The sequence below is a fragment of the Pseudorca crassidens genome, chromosome 2 (assembly GCF_039906515.1).
Source record: "Pseudorca crassidens isolate mPseCra1 chromosome 2, mPseCra1.hap1, whole genome shotgun sequence".
Taxonomy (NCBI): Eukaryota; Metazoa; Chordata; class Mammalia; order Artiodactyla; family Delphinidae; genus Pseudorca; species Pseudorca crassidens.
In genome coordinates, this window is record NC_090297.1 from 165437236 (window position 1) to 165464501 (window position 27266).

The 27266-nt window shown below is 42.2% G+C and overlaps 1 protein-coding gene across 1 annotated transcript in view; it reads right to left on the minus strand.

Annotated features, from left to right (window-relative positions):
- MIA3 (MIA SH3 domain ER export factor 3) overlaps positions 1-25753 on the minus strand; it is a 53789-nt gene extending 28036 nt beyond the window's left edge. The window contains exons 1-6 of the mRNA XM_067729691.1: positions 25582-25753; positions 22603-22736; positions 18747-18833; positions 13690-16492; positions 11953-12114; positions 9551-9696 (exon numbers count right to left, since the gene is read on the minus strand). Of these exons, the coding sequence (XP_067585792.1) occupies positions 9551-9696; positions 11953-12114; positions 13690-16492; positions 18747-18833; positions 22603-22736; positions 25582-25714 (3465 nt within the window). The 5' untranslated portion in view covers positions 25715-25753. The remainder of the gene's footprint in view (positions 1-9550; positions 9697-11952; positions 12115-13689; positions 16493-18746; positions 18834-22602; positions 22737-25581) is intronic.
- Between the last annotated feature and the right edge of the window lie 1513 nt (positions 25754-27266).

Here is a 27266-nt window from a genome sequence, read left to right on the forward strand (position 1 = left end):
ATTCTTAGCCACTGCGCCACCGGGGAAGTCCTTGAAGTATATTGAAAGATATTATTCTACTATATTCTCCCATTCCTTGTTTCCAACAAGAAACCTGACGTCAACCTTATCTTACTTCCTAAAATCTCTTTTCTCTAGCTGCTTTTAAGATTGCTCTTTATCACTTATTTTGATCAACTTGATTATGATATGTCTTGGTGTAGTTTTCTTCATGCTTCTTGTACTTGGGTTTCATTGACTTTCTTAGATCTGTGGGTCTATAGTTTTCATAAATTTTGGAAAATTTTCACCCATTATTTCTTCAAATAATTTTCTGGACACCTCTTCTATCCTTTCCTGCAGGGATTCCAGTTATACATTTATTACAGTGCTTGAAAGTGTCCCCACAGCTCACTGATGACCTGTTCATTTTTCTTGAGTCTTTTTTCTCCTGTATGTTTCATTTTGGATAGCTTCTATTACTGTATCTTCAAGTTCACTAATCTTTTCACCTACAATGTTTAGTCTAGTATTAATCCCACGCAGTATATTTATCACCTCAGGCAGTTCATCTTTAGAAGTCTGATTTGGGTCTTTAAAAAAAAAAAAAAAACTTTAATGTCTCTACTTAAATGGTAATAATAACTGTTTAGTATTGTTGCCTAATTCTAACATCTCTGGCAGTTCTTGGTTGTTTTTTTTTTTTTTTTTTTTGTGGTACGCGGGCCTCTCACTGCTGTGGCCTCTCCCGTTGCGAAGCACAGGCTCCGGATGCACAGGCTCAGCGGCCATGGCTCACGGGCCCAGCCGCTCCGCGGCATGTGGGATCTTCCCGGACCGAGGCACGAACCCGTGTCCCCTGCATCGGCAGGCGGACTCTCAACCACTGCGCCACCAGGGAAGCCCTCTTGGTTGGTTTTGATTGGCTGATTTTTCTCCTCATCATGAGTCATCTTTTCTCACCTCTTCACATGCCTGGTAATCTTTGAGTGGATGCCATACATTATGAATAAATGTGATGGTGATTTTTTTATGTCAGTTTGGCTAATCATGGGGTACCCAGATTAAATGTCATTTTGGGATACGTCTGTGTGTGTTTCCAGATGAGATTAGCATTTGAATTGATGGAATCAGTAAAGTACATTGCCCTCTCCAGTGTGGGCATCATCCAATCCACTGAGGGCCTGAATAGAAAAAAGTGCAGAAGAAGGAATTTGTCCCGTCTTCCCTGATTTCTTGAGCTGGAACATCAGTCTTCTGTTCTTGGTGCTCCTGCTTCTCAGGCCCTCAGACCTAGACTAGAATCTCATCATCGGCTCCCCAGGCCGCTGGACTTTGGACTGATTACCACATCAGCTCTGTGGGGTCTCCAGCTTGCAGACTGCATACTGTGGGACTTCTCAGCCTCCATCTCTGTGTAAGTCAATTCCCTGTAATAAATCTCTTCCTATATGTATATCCTCTTGGTTCTGTTTCTCTAGAGAACCCTAACTAATACAGCAGATATTCTTAAGCTTTGTCCTGGGATGCAGGTAAATTACTGGGAAACAATTCGATTCTTTTGGGTCTTGCTTTTAAGATTTGTTATGTAAGGCATGAGCAACATTTAGTCTGAGGCAAGACCCTTCTGAAACTCTACCCAATTCCCCTAGAATTAGGAGGTACTGTTCCTGGCCCTGTGTCAGCACTGATGTGTTTCTCTGACCTTGAATAGTCTTGTCACACTCACGTGCTGATCAATACTCTGATGAATACTTGAAGGGGACCTCTCAAAGATCCCTAGGGTTCTTTCTCTGTGTAGTGCTCTCCTTTTGGTACTCCGCGCTGTGAATTCTAGCTGCTTTGCTTTCCCTGGACTTTCAGCTCCATCCCCTTAACTCAGGGTTCCTCTTTTCTGTGCCACAGGCTGGGAACTTTCTCAAGGCAATAAAATGTAACAATTGTAGCCCTCATGGCATCTGTTCCCTATCTTTCAGGAATTACTGTCCTTTGTTACCTGATGACTTGAAAACTGTTGTTTCATGTATTTTGTCTGATTTTTTCTTTTTAGCTGTTTCAGTTAGGAGGGTAAAGCTGGTACCTAAAAACCTATCTTGGCTAGATGCAGAAATCATTTGCTTATTTTTTAATGGTAGGGTAGATAATGAAATTAATTTTTAAAATACATATAGAGGAGGGTATCAACAGGTTGGATAACACTAGGACAAAAGTTAGACTTCTCTGAATAGACCTTGTTTTACAAATTGACTTGGGCTCTTGTAAATGTTAGATAATTATAAAATAAAAAATCTTTAAAAAATCCCTAAAAATTGAAAGCAAATATGAAACAATTAACCTAACTGTGTATCAAGCTGGTGGCAGAACAACATTAAGGAATTATTTCAGGCATACCCTAGTGGGATATAGGTTAAAGACAAAAAGAATTGCAAAACATCCTTGCAATATTTTCAATAACGTATCGCTGGTGGCAGTGTTGCTATTGGTATTTTTAATACTGTTATGTGAACATTGTAAAATAAGGTAAATAATTATGTTGATGTTAGTAAAAACTAAGATTTCCAACACTGGAGGAAGAAAATACAATGTCAGATAGATGTGGTTAGCTTAAATTCCACTAGCATCCTTAATTCTGATTGGGAGCATCCACGTGGCATCATGATGAATATTCACATAAGAAAATCCCCACATATTTCCTAGCTTTGTCCTCTAAAAAAGGCCTAGACCTGATGGCCAACTCAAAAGCAATAAGCAATCTTAGTACCCAGAATGTTGCCTCTAAATACCATTTCCCACTAAAAGGAACCAGGGCTCTTTAGAGAAATAGCTCCTTCGAGATCTGGGCAGAAAATGTACAAAATGAGCTTGGAACATCTAGTTACACTAAAAAGCAAGGAAGGTATCAGTGACCACGAGGTGGTGTCAAAAGGGCCCAGGAGCCAAGCTGAAGAGGCTCCCACTGACCCACAATGGGAGAAATTGAGCACTGATAAGAATAATAACTACAGTGGATTGTAACGCACTAAATATTTTCAAATTCACGACATCATCATGATTCTTAAAAAAGAATTAGAAGAGACGCACACACAAAAGCCTCTGGGAATCTCTGGATAATGCTGGGAAGACAACTCATTATTTTGAAAACTATTTAAACAGAAAGAATCAAATATTTATACTGCCTTAACTATACACACCAAATCTCAGTGTAAAGCATAGCTGATTGTAAATTTCTCTTTGTAGAAGTATCCCAGCCTTTACATGAAGTAGGAATAATACAGTCAATTACCATTCTGCAGCCTATGATACAGATTTAGTCAATGTCACCAATGACTAGTAACATCAAAAGAAGAGGGACATTTAGACATTAGCTGCCTCCTGATAGAAGTATACATCTTCTATCAAGTATTCTTGCCAAACAAAATTGAAGCTGAAAAAAAAAATTGAAACTGAATCTGACTACCAATCTGACCAACCAATCCCCGAGAAATATAAAGAACAAGGGAAAATGTTCCACTGTACTAGGGGAATGCAGTTAGCAAAATCCACACTATGATACCCCCTAGCAGCCAAACCTGTTTCTTCAATGAATACATTGCAACAAACAAAAAGGAGACATCTACAGACAGAGTAACTAATCGGATACTTGCCCTCCCACTGAAAATAACTAGAAAACTGGACAAAATATGTGAAAAAAAATAGTTTTTCAGAAACAGAACAATAGGCAGCACACAATTGTGACTCCTGAGAGAAGGGAAACAAATGAGGTGAGCCCTGTGATCACCCAGCTTTCTACCTAGAGGCACTTTCTAGACCTCAGTACAGGCAGGGAGAACCAAAGCAGAGTACACCAGTCTCACTAGGAGGCAGAGATCAGAGCTCAGGGAGACTGAGGTGCCTGAACTATGCAGGGAAAGTTACCAGAAAGATGAGAACCACAAAAAAAGAGTTCCAGAAATCTGCACGGATGACTCCTTCAGTCTTGGGCTGAACTCAAAGCAGCACCTGTGTAAGCAGGATTCCTTGAGGATCAGCAAAGAACAATGACAGGCAAAAAGAACAACTATAAGGAGGCTGGAAGCTGAAGAATTCCCAGTTAACACAGGGCTGGGAGACATTTGTATCTCAGCTAGTCAGCATGAATTAACGTTAATGAATGCTCAAGGCATTTAGTACATTACAGAAGAATAACGTCATCATAGTAGGGAGAAACTAGCCCTGGAGTAAAGACTATACATATACTACACCTCTTAACACATCTTAAAAATAAGACTAGAAAGGATCAAGCTGATCATCAAGTAACTTAACAGCTTAGCAAAACAAACTTCAATCCTTTTGAAAGGAAGCCAGCAAAACCCAGGCACCCAACAACATTCACATTCACGGCGCCTAGCATCCAAAAAACAAACAGAAACAAACCAACCAAAAAAAAAAAAACTTTAGACATGGAAAAAAGCAGGAAAATGTACGCCATAACTAAGAGATAAGTAAAAACAGACCAAGAAATTGCAAGAGATGACAGAATATTAGCTTTAAAGGGCTTTAAAAGAATCATAAAATATATTTAAGAATTTTTTTTGAATGACCATACTAAGGAGAGAAATGGAAGATATAAAATAGGACTGAGTGGAACTTTTAGAGCTAAAAAATAAAATATCAGGAATAAAAAATTCACCTGATGGGCTTAACAACAGATTAGATTCCACAAAAGAAAAGATCAATGAACTTGAAGACAGCAACAGGAAGTACTGAAACTGAAGCAAAGGCATAAAAGGGTTAAAAAACAACAACAAAAAAGAACAGAGCCTCAGTGACCTGTGGAACTACATAAAGTGAGCTAACATATGTATAGTTAGAGTCCTAGAAGGAGAGGCAAGAGAAAGGAGACACAAAAATTTTTTGAAAAAATAATCTGAAAACTCATAGAACTGTACACAGAAAGGGTGAATTTTATGAGATGTAAATTATGCTTTAATTAATCTGACTTTTTAAAAAGGTGTGTTTATTCACAGATGACATGATCATCTACACAGAGAATCCTATGAAATCTACAACTCCCTCTAGAAATAATAGATAATTTAGTAAATAAGTACTAAGATAAGTAAATAATAAGTAAATGTAGTACGGTACAAGGTCAACATACAAAAGTCAACTGTATTTCTACACATCAACAAAAAAAGTAATTGTAAACAAAATGTAAAAAAGATACCATTCACAACATCAAAAACCATGAAATACATGGCATACATAAACAAAATACACATGAAACTTGTACAGTGAAAACTACAAATCATTGTTTAGAGAAATTGAAGATCTAAATGAATGTAGAGATGAACTTAATTAGAAGCCTTAATATTTGTTGATATCAGTTCTTCCCAAACTCATCTATAGATTCAATATAATAACAATCAAACTCTCAGCAAGCTTTTTTGTAGAAACTGATAAGTTGATTCTAAAATGTACATGGAAATGCGGTAGCCAAAACAATTTTGCAAAAGAACTACCTGACTGCAAGACCTATTATAAAGCTGTAGTAATTAAAAGCGTGTGGTATTGTCTCAGGACAGAAATAGAGATCAGTGGAACAGGATAAAGTCCAGCAAGAGACATGCATATATGGTCAACTGATTTCACCTCAAGGTGCCAAGTAATCTGAAGGGGAAAGAAATGGTATGGGAGCAAATGGATATCCATTTGAGGGGGGGGGGAGGGAATGAAACCTGACCTTTACCTCACATCATTCACAAAAATTAACTCAAAATGGAACAAAGACTTAATCATGAAAGGTATAACTATAAAACTTCTAGAAGAAAACATGAGAAAATATTCATGTCATTGGAAATGCCTAAGATTCCTTAGGCAGGAAATAAAAAGCACTTTACATAAAAGTAAACATTAATAAAACAGTTAAAAAGTTAAAAATCTGCTCTTTAAAAGGCAACGTTAAGAGATTGAAAGGCCAAGCCAGAGTCTGGAAGAAATTATTTGCAATATGTACTGACAAAGGCGTTGTATCTAAACTATATGAATATAAAGAACTCTTAGACCTTAATATTTAGTAAGAAAAAACCCCAGTTTAAAGGAGGGCAACAAAATAATGCCATTTGCAGCAATATGAATGGACCTAGAGATTGTCATACTGAGTGAAGTAAGTCATTCAGAGATACATGATATCACTTATATGTGGAATCTAAAAAAAGGGTACAAATGAACTTATCTAAAAAATGAACTTATCTAAAAATAGTTAAAGATGTAGAAAACAAACTTATGGTTACCAGGGGGTAAGAAGGGGAGAGGGATAAATTGGAAGATTGGGATTGACATATACATGCTACTATGTACAGAATAGATAACCAATAAGAACCTGCCGTATAGCACAGGGAACACTACACAATACTCTGTAATGGCCTATATGGGAAAAGAATCTAAAAAAGAGTGTATATATGTATATGTATAACTGATTCACTTTGCTGTACACCTGAAACACACAACATTGTAAATCAACTGTACTCCAATAAAAATTAAATTGAAAAAAACGTAAATAAATAAATAAAGAGGGGCAAAAGATTTGAAGAGCTATTTCACACATAAACCCACAAAAAAGTATGGCCACATGAAAAAGCGCTCAACATCATAAAGCATCAGGAAATACAATTAAAACCTCAAAGACACACCCACTAGAATGTCTACAATTTAAGACTGATAATACCAGGTGTTAGCAAATATGTGACCAACTGGAAGTTTTAGAAATTGTTAGTGGAAGTATAAAATGGTACAGTCATCCTTGAGAACAGTTATGGCAGTTTCTAAGATAAAATAAACTTACCACGTGACTGAGCAAATTTCAATCCTAACTATAAATCCCTTTATAATTGTAATTCTACAACAGGAAAAGCTAATCTACATGAGAAAAAGTTCTGTCAGTGGTTGCCTGGAGTTTGGGGGATATATTGGGAAGGTACGCAAGGGAACTTTTTCAAACGAAGGAAATGTTCCGTATTTGCTTATGGTTGTTTTTACACGGGTGTATACATTTGTTAAAACTCACTGAGCCATATTCCTAAAATGGGTACACTTTGTTATATGGAATATATATCTGATTAAAGTTGATTTAAGGCATGTATCAACCCCTTATAACTTTTGGACTTCAACAAGATCCCAAATTAAGTAAGAATAATTTTAAAAGGGGGGGGGGGATTTTGAAATGTGTCAAATAATGGGTGATATTAAGGAATTACCATTAAGCTGAGTGATGGGCCCATGATTTCATTTTACTCTTCTCTCTCTTTACTATTACTATTTTGAAATTTTTCCATGCTAAAACACTAAAAAAAAAAAACCCAAAATTAAAGCAATAACTTCAAATATTTAAAAGATTACTATATAGAAAAGGAATTAGATTCTAAGAGAAAAAAAATCATATGGAGGAAAATTTGGAGTCAATATAAGAATGAACTAGCCAACAGAGCAATGTGTAGCCTTATAAGGTAGGTTGATCACACTGGGAATTTTTGATGCCCAGACCTCGTAACTCCTGGTCAGGGCTGTACTAGAGGAAATTACTGCAGTTAGTGAGAAGTTGGACTAATTGTTCTCTCAGATCTCTCCAAGCCCTGAGATTCCATTAACTGTTGATCTATGCATCTGACTTCTGGTGCAGTTTTTCCAAACAAGTCAGCAACCCATTATTCCCCAGCTCTATCAAATAATTATCTATACTACTTATTTGATAATTCATGAAAGCGATTTCATGTTTTCCATTTTTCCAACTTTCATATAGATTTGATACACCCCTTTTTAAGCCTTTCAGAAATCAGAAAGATGCTTCATACCTCTTAGACTCTTTTATTCCTAGCACAATACTCTGTACATACTGGGCCATCAAAATACTTTCCTGACAATACCTTTCAAATCATTGTTAGTTTGTAACATGCGCCCTTTTCTCTTGCTATTCATGTCTGCGTCTTCTCCCACCATCCCTCAAGCAGAGACTGTATCCTCTACCACATCTGTGTCCCCCAGCCCAGGACTAGAACAGGGCTCTGTGCCTATCCACAAATAAAATGAATGAAGAATTCCTCCCACATTTGGAGGCTGTTAAATTTTAGAGGTGATGATGATTCATGCTGATAGCCAAATTTGAATTCTAAGACTGCCTTAATCACTGAAAATTTCATTATTCTAACTGCACAAGTCATGCACACCATCACCGGGGTGGCTGCCACTACCACAACCATGGAGAAAACTGAAAAATGGTTTGGTTTTCCTCCATCTTTCCCATCCTGGTGGCCTTTCTCCTGAATTCCCCAGGTATTCAATGTCTTTACACTGCACTCCGACCATCTAAATGAGAAGTAGGCAGGGGATGAGATCCTATAAAATGCCAGGCACTACACGAGACACTTGACATTATCAATTCATTTAATTCTTACAACAGCTGGAGTAGGCATTATCTGCATTTTATAGATGAGGAAGCTGAGGTTCAAACTTAGTAATTTGCCCAGGCTTCTAAATGATAAACATGGGATTTGAAACCGGACCATCCTCACTCAAAGCCCCTGTGTTTGAAATAACAAAAAATAACCCTTTTCCTACAAAAGCCTTGAAATAACAGAACCTAAAGGAAAAATATTTTTGTTGGAGACAATACTTTCTCTATAGCTCCAAGGGCAACTTTGTCTCCAAATTCGGAAAGCTTGCTCATTCCCATACTTACCAAGAGGAACATCGAATTTCAACAAATACCACAAGGGGGCGCTAAGTCCTAAAAAGCTTAAGCTTCTGGACAGATTAAATGTCTCATTTGGATCAGGACTCAGACAGATAAATCTGAACAAATATTCTGCCATAAGTGACTCTAGGAACAAATATGACCATACTTCTTTCCTCCTTAAAGCCTTCAAAGGATCTCCATCCCTAACATCACTTATCATGACACACAACTTCCTTTATGTGTGACCATCTCCCTCCAAAAGACCATGACCCTCTAACTCTATATTTGGATAACGCCGACTAACGCTTCCCTGGCTTCCCCAAGTAACCATTTCTTCATGTCCCAACTCTTCAAACATGGCTTCTTCCGTGTGACTGCATCTCCCCCAGTCCTATTCAACAACAAACTACACATCCAACTCACACGGGTCCTTCAACCCTGCTCAAAACATGTCTCAGCTAACTTCTGACCTTCTCTGACCGTCCTCCCACCTCAGTGAATTAATTTATTCAACATATTATTCCACCATCAGGTAAATACTTCTCTCCCTTCCCATATCATACAGTGTTTCAAGTCAGTGTCCTTATCTCCCTGCTAGACTGAAAGGTCCTCGAGGGAAGAACCGTGTTTTACAGGTGTGCATATGTCTAGTGCTGGCAGGCAGCACATCCTTCTCAAGTGCTGAACTGAGCTAAGAACCCACCAATCAACATCACACACCTGCGGCTTGTTTCAGAGGCTACCTGCAAAGGCTCAGGAGTAATTTTCATACAGACATTTTAAGTTCTTCATCTCATGCTTAAAATCAACTTGAAAACTGTAATGATCAACATTCTATTTGAAGAAATTGTATGTCAGACTTACCGTCTTAGTTAAATAAAACACGAATGAATATATGAAAAGAATTGCATTTTCCACAAGTGTGACACTTGATGGTTCTTCAGCATTTGTTTCTAGTTGCTTTTTTGCATCAACAGCATCGATAGGAGGGACTTCTGTTGTAATTATCCCTAAAATTGAGGGAGAAAGCTAATACTTTATTTATGCTTCAGAATAAGATTTGTTTCTCTTCATGTAAAATATTTATTGAGTGCCCACTAAATATCAGTCACTCTGCCTGGATATGTGCTTCTCCTGAAGACAATTATATAAAAACATTTCAGAACCCCCATTAGAGCCATCACATTCTCAATTATAAAGTGAACATCATCTCCAACCCACTCTACCCACCAGCAGTCCCTCCATCACTTCCCTGGCAATGCAACTGCTATCTGAACAATATAGACTCATGGGGACTGAGAAAACCAGAATTTTATGCTTTTCCCATATACACACTGTCACATTTAACAAACATTTATTTAGTGCTGGTGAAGCACTGTATTAGAAACTTCAGGCAAACAATGAGTAAGAAAAGAGTGTTAGTAAATCTATACCAATGGATGATCTTTTTTAAATCTGAAAAACTGTAATTCTGAGTTGGTTAAAAACTGATGGATTTCTGTTTCCTTTTATGTGAGAGAATATGTAAATAAACAAAACTGAAAATTAAAAACAACAAAAAAGAGTGTTAGTTTGCAGACTTGCACCCATAGTCAGCACCAGCATCTGGCACCTGGCAGGCACTCCGTAACTGCTTACTGAATGGATGAATGACAGCTACACAAAAGGGAATATGGTAAACACCAAGAGAGATGAAAGGGAACTGCTTACAAGGTGGGGGCCTAGCTTGTAGCTCTGTGAAAAAGCTCGAATTCCAGCTCTTCCTGAAAGGATCTCCACATGACAGGGTGGTAGGGAGGAGATTTCAGGATGAGTTATTTGGGTCTGGGGTGCTTCTTATAAACAGCTAGGAGTCCAAGAAGCAATTAGTGAGAAGTTAGACTAGTTGCCACTCAGATCTCTTCCAGCCCTGAGATTCCGTTGCTATTGACCTATGAATCTGACCACTGGTGAGGTTTTCCCAATCAGGTCAGCACCTCAACACCTGAGATGCATGAAGGACCATTTGGGAAGATCAGCCTCTAAAGGTAGTTGATGCCATTTTGTGCTGGAACTTAAAGGACAAGGCAAAACCTCTGTTTTTAATTCTGCAAACAAAATCTTTCCTAACCCTGAATGTTTTTAAGCAAGAGAATAATAAGTCTTATTGATATATGACTCATTCTCAACAAGCAGAACCTTTTTGAGTTACAAGAGTTTAGAAGTAGAGTATTATACATGAATGCAATATCCTCTGGAACACAGGAGACCTCTAATATGCCGTTTCTTCTCAAATTAGCTGAATTCCTCTTCCTGCTGTGACCTCTCCTATATTTTAAAGGGGGTAAATCAGGGGGGCAGCCCAGTGCTGCCAGGCCTGTGGTATCACAGGGTAATGCTTTACCTATGGTTAGAGACCATGACCTCTAAAAACGTAAAATGGTAATGATTCATACTGCCATATTGGATAGACAAAATAACACAATCAGCTGTTCTGATTTATTGGTAAAATGAGTGACTACACAAAAATCAGAAAGCTGTTGATACTAATACTTGGGTTGCATTCTTTCAAACTCTATTTTTAAAACAACTTTCTCAATCCAAATGAAATGAGTTGCTCTCCCACTGGATGTTTACTGTGCTCAGTGATTTAAGTACTATTCACAGGGGTCCCTCTACACTGGGCCGTTATGTACTGCAAAAATTCTGTACTGCTTCCTCTCATCTTATAGTATATCTAGACATAAATATCCCCTCACTGTTTTAAAAAAAAACTTCTATGTCCAGGTGGCAAATTAACAAAAGAACTAAGCTACAATGTACTCTATTGGAGGGGAGGGGCAGATGGAGGGAAGACAGAATTGTGAGTTTCAGAGCAGTGGTTCTCAAACTTTAACTTGTAACAGATCAGAATTCCCTGGACTGCTTGTTAAACAGATTGCCGGTCTCCACCCCCAGAGTTTCTGCAGCTGTTGGTCTGGCAGAAAACTACTGTTTTTGAGCATAAGGCTTTTTAAGAATAGTATTTTAGATTTAAGTTACTTGCATAAGCTAATGCTAGCCAAGCACTAGTTGGTAGGTTAGTTATGGTCTCTGACCTGCTTCGTATGATTGACCTCCACCTGTCTTGACTCCTACTTTTTCTGTTAGTTCTGGTATTTCCTATTTTTTATGCATTCACACCTGTGTTATTCTCCCCTCTATTTCCTACCTTTAGCAACAAATCTCCTCAGAGGGCTTCTTTAGAATAGGCTTCTACTTTGTAGAGAAAAATTAGCAAGCTTTACCTGGGTCTCCAGCTGTCTCAGTATTTGGCTCCTGGGACACTTCTAATGTACCCATGTCACTGGTCACAGGTTGATCCATGTGGCTGGGCTCTTCAGGAATCTGCATTATAAGAACTTCTGTGTTTTCCCATGGAATATTCTCCTCCAGCGGTGGTTGTATGTCTATAGGGGAGAAGAACGCACTGGGCTGGCAAAGCTCGAAGACAGCCCCCCCTCCAGCAGCCCCTCACCACACATCTCCAGGGCCCCTCACCCCTTGCCCTCAGTGTGCTAGCATCCCGTGGGGCACAACTGGGCAAGGAAAAAAAAGAGTTTCAGTTGCTTTCCTTTCACTTCACAAATGCCTAAGCTACACAATGAAATTGACAAAGAAACCCTCATCCCGGGAATTCCCTGGTGGTCCAGTGGTTAGGACTACTGTGCCTTCACTGCCATGGCCCAGGTTCAATCCCTGGTCCGGGAACTAAGATTACACAAGCCACGTGGCAAAACACACAAACAAAACAAAACAAGAAAACCCCTCATCCCAAAGTATTTCATAAATAAATATATTTATGGTAGGGACTTCAATAAGCCTAACTTCTCTTAGCAAACCAACATATGCCCACATAGATAAATGTGCAAAAGGGAATTCCAGGAAGAGCAGAAATAGGAGACGTCTATTCTACCCAGAAATAACAGGCCCCCTTCATACACAAGAATGCTTGTTTCACAGAGCTAGCCCAGAGAAGGGCATTACGTACAAAGGCAGCTCGCTGAAGTGCCTTTCAAATATTTTCAAAGTACCTCCAAGAGTCAGAAGGAGTGAACTCATTTCTGTCCCTAAGAGGCTCAGAGCACACAGCCCAATGCGACCCACAGCCAAGGTGAATTTCTTTGAAACCTCATAGTTTACCCTGAAAGTTCATTTGAGTTTTGCATTCTAATCCAAAATATAGCTGCTTTGATTAAAAGCAAAAATGTTCCCGTCTCCAAACTGGCATTCTGGGAAGATACATATTTTTCTGTGGCTTTATGTCCCCCTGTTAGTCTGCCGTATACCCTCAGTTCAAATGCCTCCATTTGAAGAGCATGGGGACAGAGAAAAGAGTATGGAGCTAGGAATCAGCTTAACTAGGATGCTGGCTCAGGGTCAGTCCCATCACTATTTCCTCAATAGCTGCTCCGCCAAGCGCTGTGTTAGAAGGCTCTGCATCCTGGTTGATCCTTGATCAAGCTGCATGCGAGAGCCCGAGGGCCTGGTAGAATTTAACTACCTAAGTGACTGCCCTGAAGAGGCAGGAAAGAACATGGCATCCATCAAAGATGAAAGCTGGAGGGAATGAAGAAACTCGGGCAAGGCATCGAGTTAAAAGTTATGCCAGTCCATCCCTGGACAGACAGCAGTTATTCTACGTGTTCAGAAAAGCCCTTTCATGAAACTTGTACGCTGTTAACAGGTCTACTTTGTGCGTCATTTTCTTGTTCCTATCTTTCTATGATGTTTCTTTTTGAGAATGCTACCAGTCTCACTGTCTAAGGGAAAAGCAGGGCAAGAAATCCTTATCCACGCTGCAGCCTCCAAGAAAAAAGGCAGGAAGGGCCATGTGGGCGTCCCCGTGCTGCCCCTCACCTCTGGGCATGCTGGGACCTGTGGACGGAGCTTTACAAGCACGGCACGAGGTGCTTCAGCAGTCCCCTGGTCCCCACACCCGTTTCTCAAGCCCAACCCTACAAGGCCATAGGTGGGCACCTCACCTTCCGCTGGTCCACCCCAGCCTTCCTCTGCAGGCTGTGCCGCTGCCAGGGGTGCAGTCTCCTCCACCGTGGAGTGTCTGTACCTGACAAAATAGATCAGGTCTTGAACATCATCTAGCACCGCAGCCTCTTCAAACATGCTACTGTCCTTCATCCCCAGGTCTCTATTTTCCATCACACGAGCATCGAGCATCTTCTCTGCCTCGCTCAGAATGTGTGACTCCCAAGCACGGAAGACCTTATCTAGGACTTTCTCCACATTATAGGGCAGGCTCTCCCGCTGTGCCGACTTCAGCTTGGATGACATTTCCTGGAACATGGCTTCCAGCTTATGGACGTCAAAGTACTTCTGGAACCGCTGCAGAGACTGCTGATCTTTAAAGAAACTGCTGATTATGGGCAAGTCCTCCATGTGGATGCTGTGCTCAGGCTGTATGGGTGTATGTGGAGCCCAGGGGAATGGGTCGTCATCACGGTCCTCAGAAGCGGACCCCTGGCTTCCTGCAACCACGAGGTTCTGTACATCCTTCTCATCCTCTTTCGAGAGTTCTATCCCAGGCTTCTCTGCGAGCCCTGAGGTCTGCAGGTGTTCCTCAAGGCTGTCTTCTTTAAGAGAACCAGGATCTTTATTCTGAGATGCTTCACTGAACTCTGGAGTCTGATTTTCTTTCTCGCCAGGAAAGTCACTTCCTTCAGGGGGTCTCTGTGCTTTCTGATCCACACTACCTGGGTCCCTGCCTAGACTGTCTACCCCTTTACCTGCAGTCTCATTTTTTCTTTCATTTTCCAATATATTACTAGTTTCTTCTTTGTTTTCTTCAGTTTCAGGATCAGTCTTAATGGCACCTAAAACAGCTTTTTCAGGGACTTGAAGGTCAACATCTAACCTCTTGTCCTGAATCTCAGGGCTTTTTTCTTTAGACCGTTTCGCACTCACAGCATTTTCATCCTCCAGTAGCTCTTCGGGGCTGTAATCGTCATCTTCTGCTTCTGGATTTTCAGTGTGGAAACCTGGTCCTTCTGTGCTATCAGTTTGGCCCGTTCTTCCCACCTCCTGTGTGGCCGGCAGTGGCTTGTGCCCTTCATCTGAGGTGTCCGCTGTGACCTCTGTGACCTCTTCCCCAGAGAGGCTTCTCTTCTCCCTCGCTTGCTTATGAACTGCGGCAGCCACATCTCCTTGCTGCCAGGAAAGATTTCTTCCCAGAATGGGACCCTCTTCTTCCGGTTTTCTTGGCAAACCAGTTTCACCTGGGGGGGAGGACCTAGTCTGATTCTGAGGTTTGAGAAGCCATTCCTTTATAAGTTCCTCACCTGGATGCTCCCCCGAAAGCATGCGTGGTTTCGGTCTGTTTACCAAACCATCTACTTCCTGCACGCTCTCTTTGGAAGCATTATGCTGGTGACCGCCCAAGACTGGGGCCACACCCACGGACTCCTGTGTAATCTTTCCCTCGTCCCTTTGATTCCCTGCTGCTTTAGGTACCAATTCCCTCTCCGAGACACCTTCCAAACTCCGCCCCCCAGGCTTCTCTTCATGGAGCATTTCTTTTGCGATATGAACGGCTGCTCCTTTTAGGTCATTCTCCTGGTTAGCAAAGGCTGGTTTTAATGTTTCCGTACCCTTTTCAGCAGCCGGCGAAGAGCTGAGGTGGCCGCTTTGAGGAGAACCACGCACAGCCATGCCTTCTCGCATCTCATCCACTAATCCTACCTCACCCTGCACCAGGTCCCTCTTGGGCTCCTCAATCTTCCTCCCTTTTCCTTTAATGTGAAGTTCTGTGTCCACTTCTGGGTCTTGGTCATTATTTGCTTTAGGGACTTCTACATTCAAAAGGCCGTCTGCTGCCTTTTCAGGGTCAGTATGATCTACTGCTGGCTGTGGTTTCCCCAGTTTGCTGTGCAGGACTAACGCATCATCCCCTTCCTCTCCTTCCTTTGATTCAGTACTCTGTACATCTGTACCTGTGTTTTCTTTACCTTCTGTGACATCAGAGAAGATGGTATCTTCCCAGGTTGTTAGTATATTTTTATCACCGTTTTTGACGCCAGGGGTCTGAGTTTCCTCAACTTTCTGCTCTTCATTTGAATTCTGCTCTTTCTCTGTTGAATGTTTCTCAACTCCAGAGTTGGCTGGAGCTTTCGTATCTTCTCCACCTATAAAGGTTAGTAATGGCAGCTCATCCAAGTTTTCTTTACTCTCCTCTTCTTCCTTCCCCACAGTGTAATACTCAGCATCCAATTCCTCAACAAAATCATCCTCTAACGAAGTAACAAGTCTGGTTGTCTCGTCATCTGACACGAGTGCGTCCGCAGTTGAGCCAAATTTGGTTTTCAAGTCCAGAGTCATTTCTGTTTTCAAAAGTTTGTAAGCATCAATCCTCTCCTGTTCATTCGAGACCTGAGAACTATTGCTGGTTTTGTTGTTTTCACTTTCTGGCACTTTTAACTTATCTTGCAGCATTTCTTCAAAAGGTTCAAATGAAGATCGCTCTCCCTGAGCATGACCCGTTTGACTATTTACATGGGGGTGGCTCTTCTGAGCCTCATGTCTTTCCCTGAGTTCCTTAGTGTTTTCTGATAATATACTTTCACTTTCCTCTGAGTTGGGTTCTACTGGCTCAGGTTCAGGGTCACTTCCCTTAGATGCTTCAGGAGGTTCCTCCACATGCTGAGAAGTTTCTTGTTTAACTTCTGCAGAATCTCCAGTGGCAGAATCGTACAATTCCAAAAATCCTAGAAGTTCTTCTACGTTATAATTATCAAAATCATCTCTTCCCCCATCAAAACAAACAAAATCTGTCTCCTGCAAGGGAAAGGAAAACATTAGTGTGTCACTAACCGAGTGTCACAAGAGCAAACGCTTACCCAGGCTAATGACAGCGAGGATCTCAAATTCACGTTTGGCTCTAGAGGGGCTTTTGTGCCAACCTTGGAGAGTCAGGAGATAGGAGGATGGAACCCACTTTTCCCTGGCTTCCTGCTTCCATGAGGAAGGACTTCTACCTGAGCAATGCTCCTCCTGGCTTCCCTTCATTCTCTTTTCCCCAGGGGAGGAATGATTCATGTGGCTGGTGGGTTTGTTCTGCACCATCCCTGCTTTCTGCTTGAGATTGGATGGAAGGAACACACGCCCTCTCTCTTCCATGCTGTCAGTTTTACAGGGACAGCCCCCCTTGGGGAGACCCCCACTTGGCTAGCTCTGCCTGTGGCTGGGTAAGTCTGTCTTATTCTAGACTGCAATGTTCAAAAGCCCATTCATTTCCGCACACTTGAGCCATGTTCTCCAAAAAGCTTTACCAGTAAGTAATGGTGACATTCTGGTCCCCATCTACCTGACTCCTGGGTTTCTCGATTTGTTCTAAGCACAAGTAGGGAAAAGTAGGGTATCATTTATTGGGTCCCCCGACTTCCAATACCTATGCCTGATGTTCTGGGAATTTACCTCACACTAATTTGCCCAGGAGAAGCTGGAAGACCACCCAGCGTCTCCATCATCCTCCCCTCTAGGCTGTGCTTCTCTGCTTACCCAGCTGGAAACAGGGAGAATCACCTAGCTGACAGGCTCTACGTCTACAACAGATTTCTGGGTCATTTTCTCCTTGGATTGGGAAAGATAACTCAGCTTAAGAAGCATCTTACTGAAATACAGGTACAGGGGAAGTAAAAATGTTAAGGAACAGAGAATGGTGTCAAGGGGCTCCCCACTTAACTATCACCACAAATACACCTTGAAAACAAGATTCAGTGAGGGATATATTCTACTCTAAATCAGGGTTCTGATTAGCTGTCAATAAGATCTGCTTTTAGACTACCTGTTAAGTCTATATTCTTCCTTTCCTCTCGCTAGTAAACAAATTGACATAAAAGGGGTCGCAAACAGAAGGAAAAGTTAAAAAGCCAACAAAGATAATCTCCTTCTCCTAACTAAACTCTCACAATACTCTGGAGAGACCTGACAAGTGTGGTAAGGATGAATGATTCCTCTTCCCATTGCATGCATTTCTAAGCCATTTCGTAATGTTGAAGGAAGCATGTAGTGAGGGGTACAATGAGAAGGCAGAATCCCCAACAAGTGAGGTCTCTGTGACCAGTGAGCTGCTGTCTCATGCGTATTTCCCTCCCAGCAGCATCTTCATTAGGAGTGAAGCCTAACAGGCAATAGGGCTGATTTCATGTCCCTCGAAAAGACAAGGAAATTTCAAGAACAGCAGTGGCTCTATGACTTCATCCATTCTGCCGAGCTCAGCTGAGAAGCGCCCCAGGCCAGCAGCTCACATGCTCTTGCAGCAACACCAAAGAGTCATTCAAAGATTTCTGTTTGAAGGTGGGCATCAATTCTTATACATTTTAAAACTCCAGAAAATAATCAGCTGGAATGAGGATCCCAGAGCACAAAATCCTTGTCATCACAAAGCTATTTTAAGTTGGTGCACCCTGGATGAATGCTTTACAGACTGTGCAGTCAGGACCTTGCAGATTTGAGGCTGGACCTCATCTGAAATGCTCAGGTTCCCTTTTCCAAAATCTATCACATAACTCTAATCCCTTAAATCATTACAGTCAGTAAGAAAACCTAGTATAATTTGGGGTTTGATTAATTTAACCTGATCTCTATATACTTAAAATGTCTAAAAGCTATTCAATGAGTAGTTTTCAAAGTGAGACACCTCATCTTACTTGTAAAAAAAGTATTTACCTCCTAAATTTAATAACTAAATACAAAGATATTGAATTCTTCATCCTTTTTTCCTCACATAAAATAGCAAAGAAAAATCCTGAGTAAGTATACATAGCCTTGTATAAGAACACCTGCTTCAACATATAACTATCAGATTATGATATAAAGTCTCCCGTAAATTCTTTTCAAACTTTTCTTCCTTCCTTCCTTTCTTTCTTTAAAGGTGTCTAATAAATTAAAATCTGATACACAGATGTTAACTTTTTTTTTGATCAAAACACATTCAAAGACTTGCAAAAATAATTAATTGAATGTAACTGATGAAGTTATAAACCAATTTATAATTGAGAACAATAACAACAAAAAGTCCACAACTTACATCTGTTGGAACTTGTAGCTCTTCTTGAGTATATTCATGGACTACGCGGATTAAATCCTTTGGAAAATATCCAAAAGTACGCCCAACCTATATTAAATGGGCAAAAGAAATGAATATCAATCAAAATTCTGTAGAAGAAATATAAATGAGAGACTTCTTAGTAGTGAGAGGAAATATAAAGATAGGTAGATATAACCACAAGAGATGCATGTTGCTATTATGATTACAGAGATTATCATTCCAATAAAAATTAAGTACAGAATGTTGTAAAGGCAACTTTTCTAAAACCACTGAAGTTTTCTTTCAACATTCAGCTTAATTTTAAACACAGGGCACATAAAGTGAGATTTCTGAAGTAGCTAGAAGATCTGCATAAGAGAAAATTATTGTATATTATGTGACTAAAACTATGTAACTCAAGGCTCGTTAGAAACAATTCCAAATAACCTCTAACAAGAATTTATCTGCACATTTCACAGTATCGCTCATAAACCAGTACTTAGAAGTCTTTCTTAAACCAATAAACAAAAGCCATAAGGGGACTTCCCTGGTGGCACAGTGGTTAAGAATCTGCCTGCCAATGCAGGGGACATGGGTTCGATTCCTGGCCCAGGAAGATCCCACATGCCGCGGAGCAACTAAGCCTGCGTGCCCTAGAGCCCATGCGCGGCAACTACTGAGCCCATGCGCGGCAACTACTGAGCCCATGCGTGGCAACTACTGAAAGCCGCCCATGCTCCGCAACAAGAGAAGCCACGGCAATGAGAAGCCCGCACACCTCAATGAAGACCCAATGCAGCCAAAAAGAACCACACTGACAAAAAAAAAAGCCATGAAAATTAATAAGTAAAAAAAAAAACATTTCTGAAATGCATGACCACTACAACAAAAGGCAAATATTTATTGATATCATGGGCTATACTAGGTTTTTCAACAAATGGATTTTCAAGTATTTGGGGAGAAAATAAAATTCATACTAACTACACAGCAAGCTTAGTTTCTTGGAAAGTAAACCTCTATAGAAGATTATCCCATTTATCTATAGCACTAACCGCCAAGATATATTAAGTTTGTCCTCTTGAGAAACATACGCTGTCTTTTACTAGCTACAGTCTGAAAGGGAGAAGCAGATCTCTTTCCAATTATTAAAGGAGATTGACATGCAGATCAAATGCACAAAAAGAAAAAAAAAGGCTATCTTATCACTAACTCCTAAAATATCCTCATTACCAGGGCTCTTGTTATATCTGGCAACTATGTGAAAGCCAGTTTTAGTAGAATACTGCCTTGAAGATTAGATAAGACAAGGCAATTTTAAATTGCTACATTGGCAGTTAAAGTCTGAAACTCTAAGAAACAAAAAGAAGCTGCAGGATGAAAACTAAGAAATAAAAACAAGAACCATTCTGAAAGCTCAGGAGAGATAGTTTTTAATTTCCTTAACTATAAGGTTCATGAAATGAGACAGGAGACTGAGGGAAAATACATTTACTTCCTTCTCAGGAAAAGTTTATTTTATTGAGAGAATATGGAAAAGGGAAGGAAATCAGAGCTATGTGAAGAGAGGAAATACATTTATCTTTGTATAATCTTTGTCAACTGAGAGCATAGGTCATAAAATAACTCCGTATTTTTACATTGAGTGGGTCCCGTTTCTTACGATCTGACAAAAAGATGCAGAATCATGGGCCCTCATGACTGAAAGTAAGCTTTATATCTAATTTTGCTTCCGTATATCATCTCTGCCAAGGAACTGCTGAGTTGATTTGGGAAAAGAAAGAAAAGGGGAGGGGAGGGGAGGGGAGGGGAGGGGAGGGGGGGAATTGTTTCAAGAGAACAAAATCTGCATAAGCTACTATTAGGACAAATGTAAATAAGTGCCCCTGCCCTGAAAGGAAATATTCACAAGGAAAATGGGTAAGATATGGGCCCTGCCGTTACAGAGCTTTTGACTCCACAGGAGGTAAGACTGTACACACATTAAATACAACACAAGGCAGTAAAAGGAATGCCACATGAGCAGTGCAAACAAAGTGCCACCTAAACAATTATTAGACAGCAAAGATCCCTTCTGGCTGGGAGCTGAGGGCAGTGCTTCCCTAGGAAGGCAGGGTCAGAGTTGGGAACCAGAAAGATTGGCAGGCTTTCCAGACGTGAATATGGTCGTGAGCAAAGGTGTGGAAGAGGGAAAATGCAAAGTCAAGTTCACTTATCCAAACGCTCCAGCTTCACCACTACATGAAAAATGCAGCCTAGGGACTTGGAAAAAATGTTCCAAGAGTAGAAATCTCACGTAGTAGACTTGAAAGAAACAGGACAGATTCTTCTTTGAATATGGTGATTCAACTGGGATCCCGCCTAAATACAAGAGCTGTACCTGACCAGCTGGTCTTACAAGACTCCTCCCTAGGAATCTGGACTGCCAGCAAAATAAATCGAATCTTCCCGATGGGGGATTCTCAAGCCCTCTTTCCTGTTGTTTGTTTGGTGTTTTATTGAGAGTAAAACTTTTCACATTTGGGACTGGGTGTTTCTCCGAGTTTGTACAATCCTAAGGGCATTGAGGACTCTTATTACTTTCAGTAAATAACCAGTCCACACATCACATAAAAAGGAAAGGACAAGAGCTCATAAGCCTCCCAATCAGGTCACTCGTAGTGAATCTCCTCATTAAAAGCATCAAAGCATGACAAAGTCATTGATTTCCATGTCTGCTGTCCTGGCACCCACAGAGCTGGCTGGGAATAGAGCTGCTTCAGTGAACCTGGGGGAGCAATTGTCCAAAAAAGCAGGAAAAGGATGCCCCAGCAGTTGCAAGCAAAACAAGCAAACAAACAAGAAAGCACACAGTGAAAATGATACTTTGCTTTTTTAATAGGAACAGCACACATGATTAGGTATGTGAATAATTTAGAAAAAAATTATTTTTTTTCTCCATACGTGAATACCTGAAACACTATCTTGCCCATACTTTACAGGATTAAGCCCACAGATACTTCCTTTTTGAAACAATGAAGTTAAGATTTTTCAGGTTTCACCATTGGTAACTACTAGTTTGTTTCCGGCATCTGTGAGTCTGCTTCTGTTTTGTTACATTCATTCGTTTTACTTTTTACAGTCTACTTATAAGTGATAACATACAGTATTTGTCTTTCTCTGCCATATTTCACGAAGCACAACACCCTCCAGATCCATCCATGTTGTTGCAAATGGCAAGACTGCAGTCTTTTTATGGCTGAATAATACTCTATTGTATATATATCCACCACATCCTTATTTACTATGTATGGAGCATCTGTGGCTGGTAAGGCCTAGAACTTGATGCCAGAAGCAGCTCAGTTCTGTTTAAGTCCCTTTTCTGTGTCCCCAGCTGGGGACACAGAACCATCCTCTTTTTCCACAGTCTAGCAGAGAGGACAGGTTAACTCCATCAAAGACCCCAAGAAACAGTTTCTTAAATTTACAGTGCTGGCTTCCCTGCTGGCACAGTGGTTAAGAATCCGCCTGCCAATTCAGGGGACACAGGTTCGAGCCCTGGGCCGGGAAGATCTCACATGCCGCAGGGCAACTAAGCCCATGTGCCACAACTACTGAGCCTGCGCTCTAGAGCCCGCGAGCCACAACTACTGAAGCCTGTGCGGCTAGAGCCTGTGCTCTGCAACAAGCGAAGCCACCACAAGAAGCCCGCGCACCGCAATGAAGAGCAGCCCCCGCTCGCCGCAATTAGAGAAAGCCCGCGCACAGCAACGAAGACCCAATGCAGCCAAAAATAAATAAATAAAATTTTAAAAAAATCTGCAGTGCTAAACAAGCCAATACAAAGGAAGAAAATTAAGTATGTCAAATTTTTACTTACACTTCCAGCCCAAACTTCAGGCGATCCCCCTGCCAGTTTATAGTAGACGTATACAGGGTCACCTTTTTTAAAATTCACAAAACGACAATCCGGGCCTGTAAAATCTTCCAGAGCCTCGCCCCGGTACATTAACACTGTATATAAAGAGAGAAAAAAAACAAGCAGATATCAGGATTCAACTTCCACAGTCCATAGTGGCTGATCAGGAAATATAAGAATCCACTGTAAACAACAATAAAGTTTCTCCAGTACTCTCTGGAACCAATCACTTTCAACTCATATGCTCAAAGCATCTATAGAGCTTTATTCATTGTAAATCATGAATCCCCCTGCAAGTAGACAGGAGAGAGGGAAACTTTCCCAATGCGCCCACCGCCACACATGGCTGGTCTCAAGTGAAACCCTTGGTTCCCTCTCTAACCATCTAGTCCTCAGTCTTTGCTGTTTCATAATCATGAAAAGCTTCATTTTACAGTTGGGTAAATTCGAGCGCAGATGCTACTAGTGTAAGCATGACCAAATGCAGAGGTAATAGGTAATTGGGGAGAGCACCCAAGAACCCCCAAGGGGTCAATTAACTTGAACTAACCACTAAAAGGCTCTATCTTTAAGTGGCTGTAACTGTTACCATGCAGCAGTAAACACTGTCCATTTCATTTGCAGTCAAGTTGCTCTATCCCTCAGTATATGGATAATGGAAAAGGACATCACACCCTATTATGGATCCAATCACATTACAAGATATTATTTTTCTGAAAGTATATAATGTTGACTATACCCAACATTAAGGTTTATTTATTTCTATAAACAAAATCAAAAGTAGGCAAGTGGGTTTTGTTTCTATAAACAAAATCATATGTGGCAGGGACAAGCAAAACTATGAGAATTGTTTAGTAGTTACCTTCAGTCTTAAAATGCAGGACAAATCACACTCGATCTAGAAATTGGTAGAAGCAATATTTTTCTTTTTGTTGGCCAAATACACAGTTTCTAATGTAAGATGAAATGGACAATAAATGCAATTAAGCAGCAGAGAAAAAGAAGAATGAAATGGAAATAACACTTTCTCTAACAGCCAATTAGCAATAAGTACATTAAAGCACATCTTTAAATACGTATTTGAGGGACAAACATATAGATTTAAAGGGGGTTATTCTGATTTTAAAGCTAAAATCTTATTATTTTAATACATGTCAGCATCCTAATTCAGATACAATTAGGTGAGAGGCCAAGTTGAAGGTGATGGACAATTTAAGACTGGGAATTCTATCAGAATTGGAAACAGCAATGTATCTCTTATTCCCCCTTAAAAGAGATCACTGCAGATTTGTAATAATAAATCAGATGACAACATATGCACACTGAGGAGCAGCTATCTGAAAAGCACACAAGGACACCTCACAGGCACACACCTTACTAAGTAAACACTTTATGCAACAGAACACAGACCCAGAGCCTGCTCTAGCTGCTGCCTGTTGTGTTTGGTTACATCTGTTTCGACACATGCCATTTCTCAAGTTATGTGACCACCATGGGCCCTTCCAACACCATGTCTGCATACTAAGGAAGCATCAGTGATGTGATTCTCTAGGTAACTGGTTTTGAGGAACCCAGGTAGGATACTGCTTGAAAGCAATGAATAGCAAACATCTGCTATATCCAACCCTGCTTGCTAATAACCCGGATTTACTCTGAGAAAACTGCAGGAACAATTCATGGAAGTTGCTCCACTTTCGTGGCGTTTATTTACATCAGTCCTAGGGTTACTTCTAGGAATGGCTTAACACAAATCAAAGACTGACTCCTTTCTTTCCTCTAACGGCTGGCAGTGCTACAGTTCTTCAAATTGTGAAATTTGGTTTCGAATAACACCCATTTTGAATATAAATAGCTAAACTGTAGGCTTCGGCCTCCTCAGAACGAACATTTTTCTATAGGTACTGGTTACAACTGATGAACAACCGTTTCTGAAGTGGTTATCGGTAAGTTTACAAGGTTATTTGAGACCGGCTGGAGGCCACAAGGATGATACTTGTCCGGCAAACACACAGGAAGACAGCCCAAGAGCAGTAATGATTAAGGCTGAAGCGAGCTGGATTTATAAAACTCTTGCAGTATTTACCGTTTTTACTTTAACAATCCTCTTCACCTGAGTTTGGGGCTCTCTGCCCTCCTCAACGCCCACGGTCCACCCTCCCACCCCCAATTCGCGGTTAGGGAACCATTCCGCTTCCTGCGCAAAGAGGAGGCTGCTGGTCCCAGGTGGCCTCTTTCGAGAACGAAAGATTTTGGCCTTTCCGGTGCCCTCCCTGTCTGGCTGTTTGCAGGAGCCTTCCAAGCACAGAAATGACAGAACTGAGGCAGAGACGGGGAGGAGACCTTGGAACACACCGCAAGCCTGGACTCCGGGCTCGTCCCAAACCTAAACTCCAATCCCTGTTCAAAAGGCGGTCCGAGCCCCGAATCCCAGTGAAGCAGAGGGGCGAAGGGGCAGCGCCAGGAAGCCTTTCCCGAGCCCCACCAGCAACCTGCCGCAGGGAAGGCGCCCACCGAGCCCTTAGCGCATCTGCCCCGGGAATGCACCCAGCGAGGTCCCCGCCGAGGGAGCAGGATAGCGCTCGCGGGCAGCGCGGGGAGCCCAGGGAGAGCGGCGCGCCACCCCAATCCTTCCTCGGAGCCGGGGCGGGCCGGGGGAGGGGACGCTGCGAGCGGTCCCCAGGGAAACCGGGGGCCACCCCCGACCCCCCACCCACCCCCGCCTCCGTCGGCGAAGGAAAAATGAACAGCTGGCAACAAGTGGGAGGTGCAGCCCCCCACGGCTGGGGCCGGCTGGCCCGGGCGCCGGCAGGGCCGGAGGAGACAGACGCAAGGACCCGGGGCTCGCCCACCTCGGCGCTCCGCCCGGCCGGCCTGCGGCCCCCCGGCCGGCTTGGTGCGCGGCCGAGACCCCGCCCCCGCGCCGCCCTCCCGGGCACTCACTGCTGCATTCGTCGTCCGCGCAGAGTTTGTGCTGCGAGAAGCGCCGGACGGTGTCCGGGTTCGGCTGGCCGGGTACCCGCCAGAGCGGCCTGAGCAGGAGCAGCCACAAGAGGAGCCCCGGCGCCGCAGCCATGTTGTGGTCACCTCGCGGAGCCGGTGACGCGGAGGAAGCGGCCCGGGCGGGGCGGGGGGCGGAGCGCGGGGGGCGGGGGGACGCGCGGCGGGGAGGGGCGGTGCCCGCCGGGGTGTGAGTCCCTGGCGGACACGTCAGCACGGCCTCCGGGAGGGGATGGAGGGGGTCCGGGAGGAGGAGGAGGACCAGCACTCGCACCTCCTTCCCAAGGCTTTCTCCTCCGGTTGCTGCCTTGGCAACCGGGACTCTATCTTCTCCCTCGTCCAATCGTCTGCCTTTGCCCCTGTCCATTCGCAGTCGACCCTCCGCAAGACTCCTTCCCTCGCCCACCCCTCTCTGCGACTTTGGATCCCCCGACCCCGCGCCATCCCAACAGCAGGTCTTCTTTGACACCTTCTTGCAGCTTCTGATTTCTGGTTCGTCCCAAGCTTGCTCACCCTCAGCCCCCTTCCTGGTTTGGTACTTCCTTTTCCGAACTACCAAATCCCACCCACGATTTACCACTGATCGTCTCCAGTTCGAGATTCCCTCTTATTCTGACTCCCAGGGGTTTTGGGGGGCCCCATCCCATGACCCCCTTATATTAGGAAAGGGAGGTGTCAGTGGAATGGTGGGTCGGTGACATACAGTAGAGCCAGTGGCCTGCTTGCTCTTTTTCCCCACCCCCGGCCCTGGGGGTTGGAGGTGGGCAATGGGTCCTCATGCTGAGATCTTCAGATTTGGGGGTCTTTCTCCATAAGGGGAGAATAATTTAATTCAATGCAAATATATTGAGCTTCCCTTTTACGCTATTATTTCAGGCCAGACGCTGGACAAAGCATTAGGATGGTGAGGGGAAACACGTAGATCAACAGACAAGATATCAGGCCTTCGTCTAACAAAGCCCACAATTTAGTGGAAACAACTCACATCAAAACGACTAAAGAATAAACGTCGTTAGGAGGAAAAAGCTAATCAATAGCGGCTAACATTTATTGAGCGGTTTCTTAACGTCCAAGTGTTATTCTAAGGTATATATACATATATATATATATACATATCAATTTGTTTAATGTATCTTCACAACAATAGTAGGTCCTATTACTATCTTCATTTTCAAGATGAGTACATTGCATTTGTCTGTGACCAGGGTCTTCTCACTGTTGTCTCTGCCAAGGCTATTTATCAACCTTGAATGCCAATCGAATGCATTAGTTGGTTTCCCAAACTGACTGGATTCTTTAAAAGCAAGAGGAAAGAATGTGGCCCATCCATGCAAACCATAATGCTGAATAAAGGAAAAGATGAGAGATGTTCACAGTTGTTTATCTATAGGGGCCATGAGATGTCCCATTGGTCCAGTGTCGTTTCCATGCTATCTGGAGAGAATGTACAATAGATTAGGTGACTGTCCAAACAGCAGTGCCATGAGGAGTTCTTCTTTTCTTTTCTACTCTGTGTTTCATTGCTTTAGAATCTTAGGTGTGTCTAATAGGCATCTCCAACTTCATATGTTGAAAAGCAAACTTCTTATTTTCTCTCTCAAACCATGCTCCTTTCAATCTTCCCTATC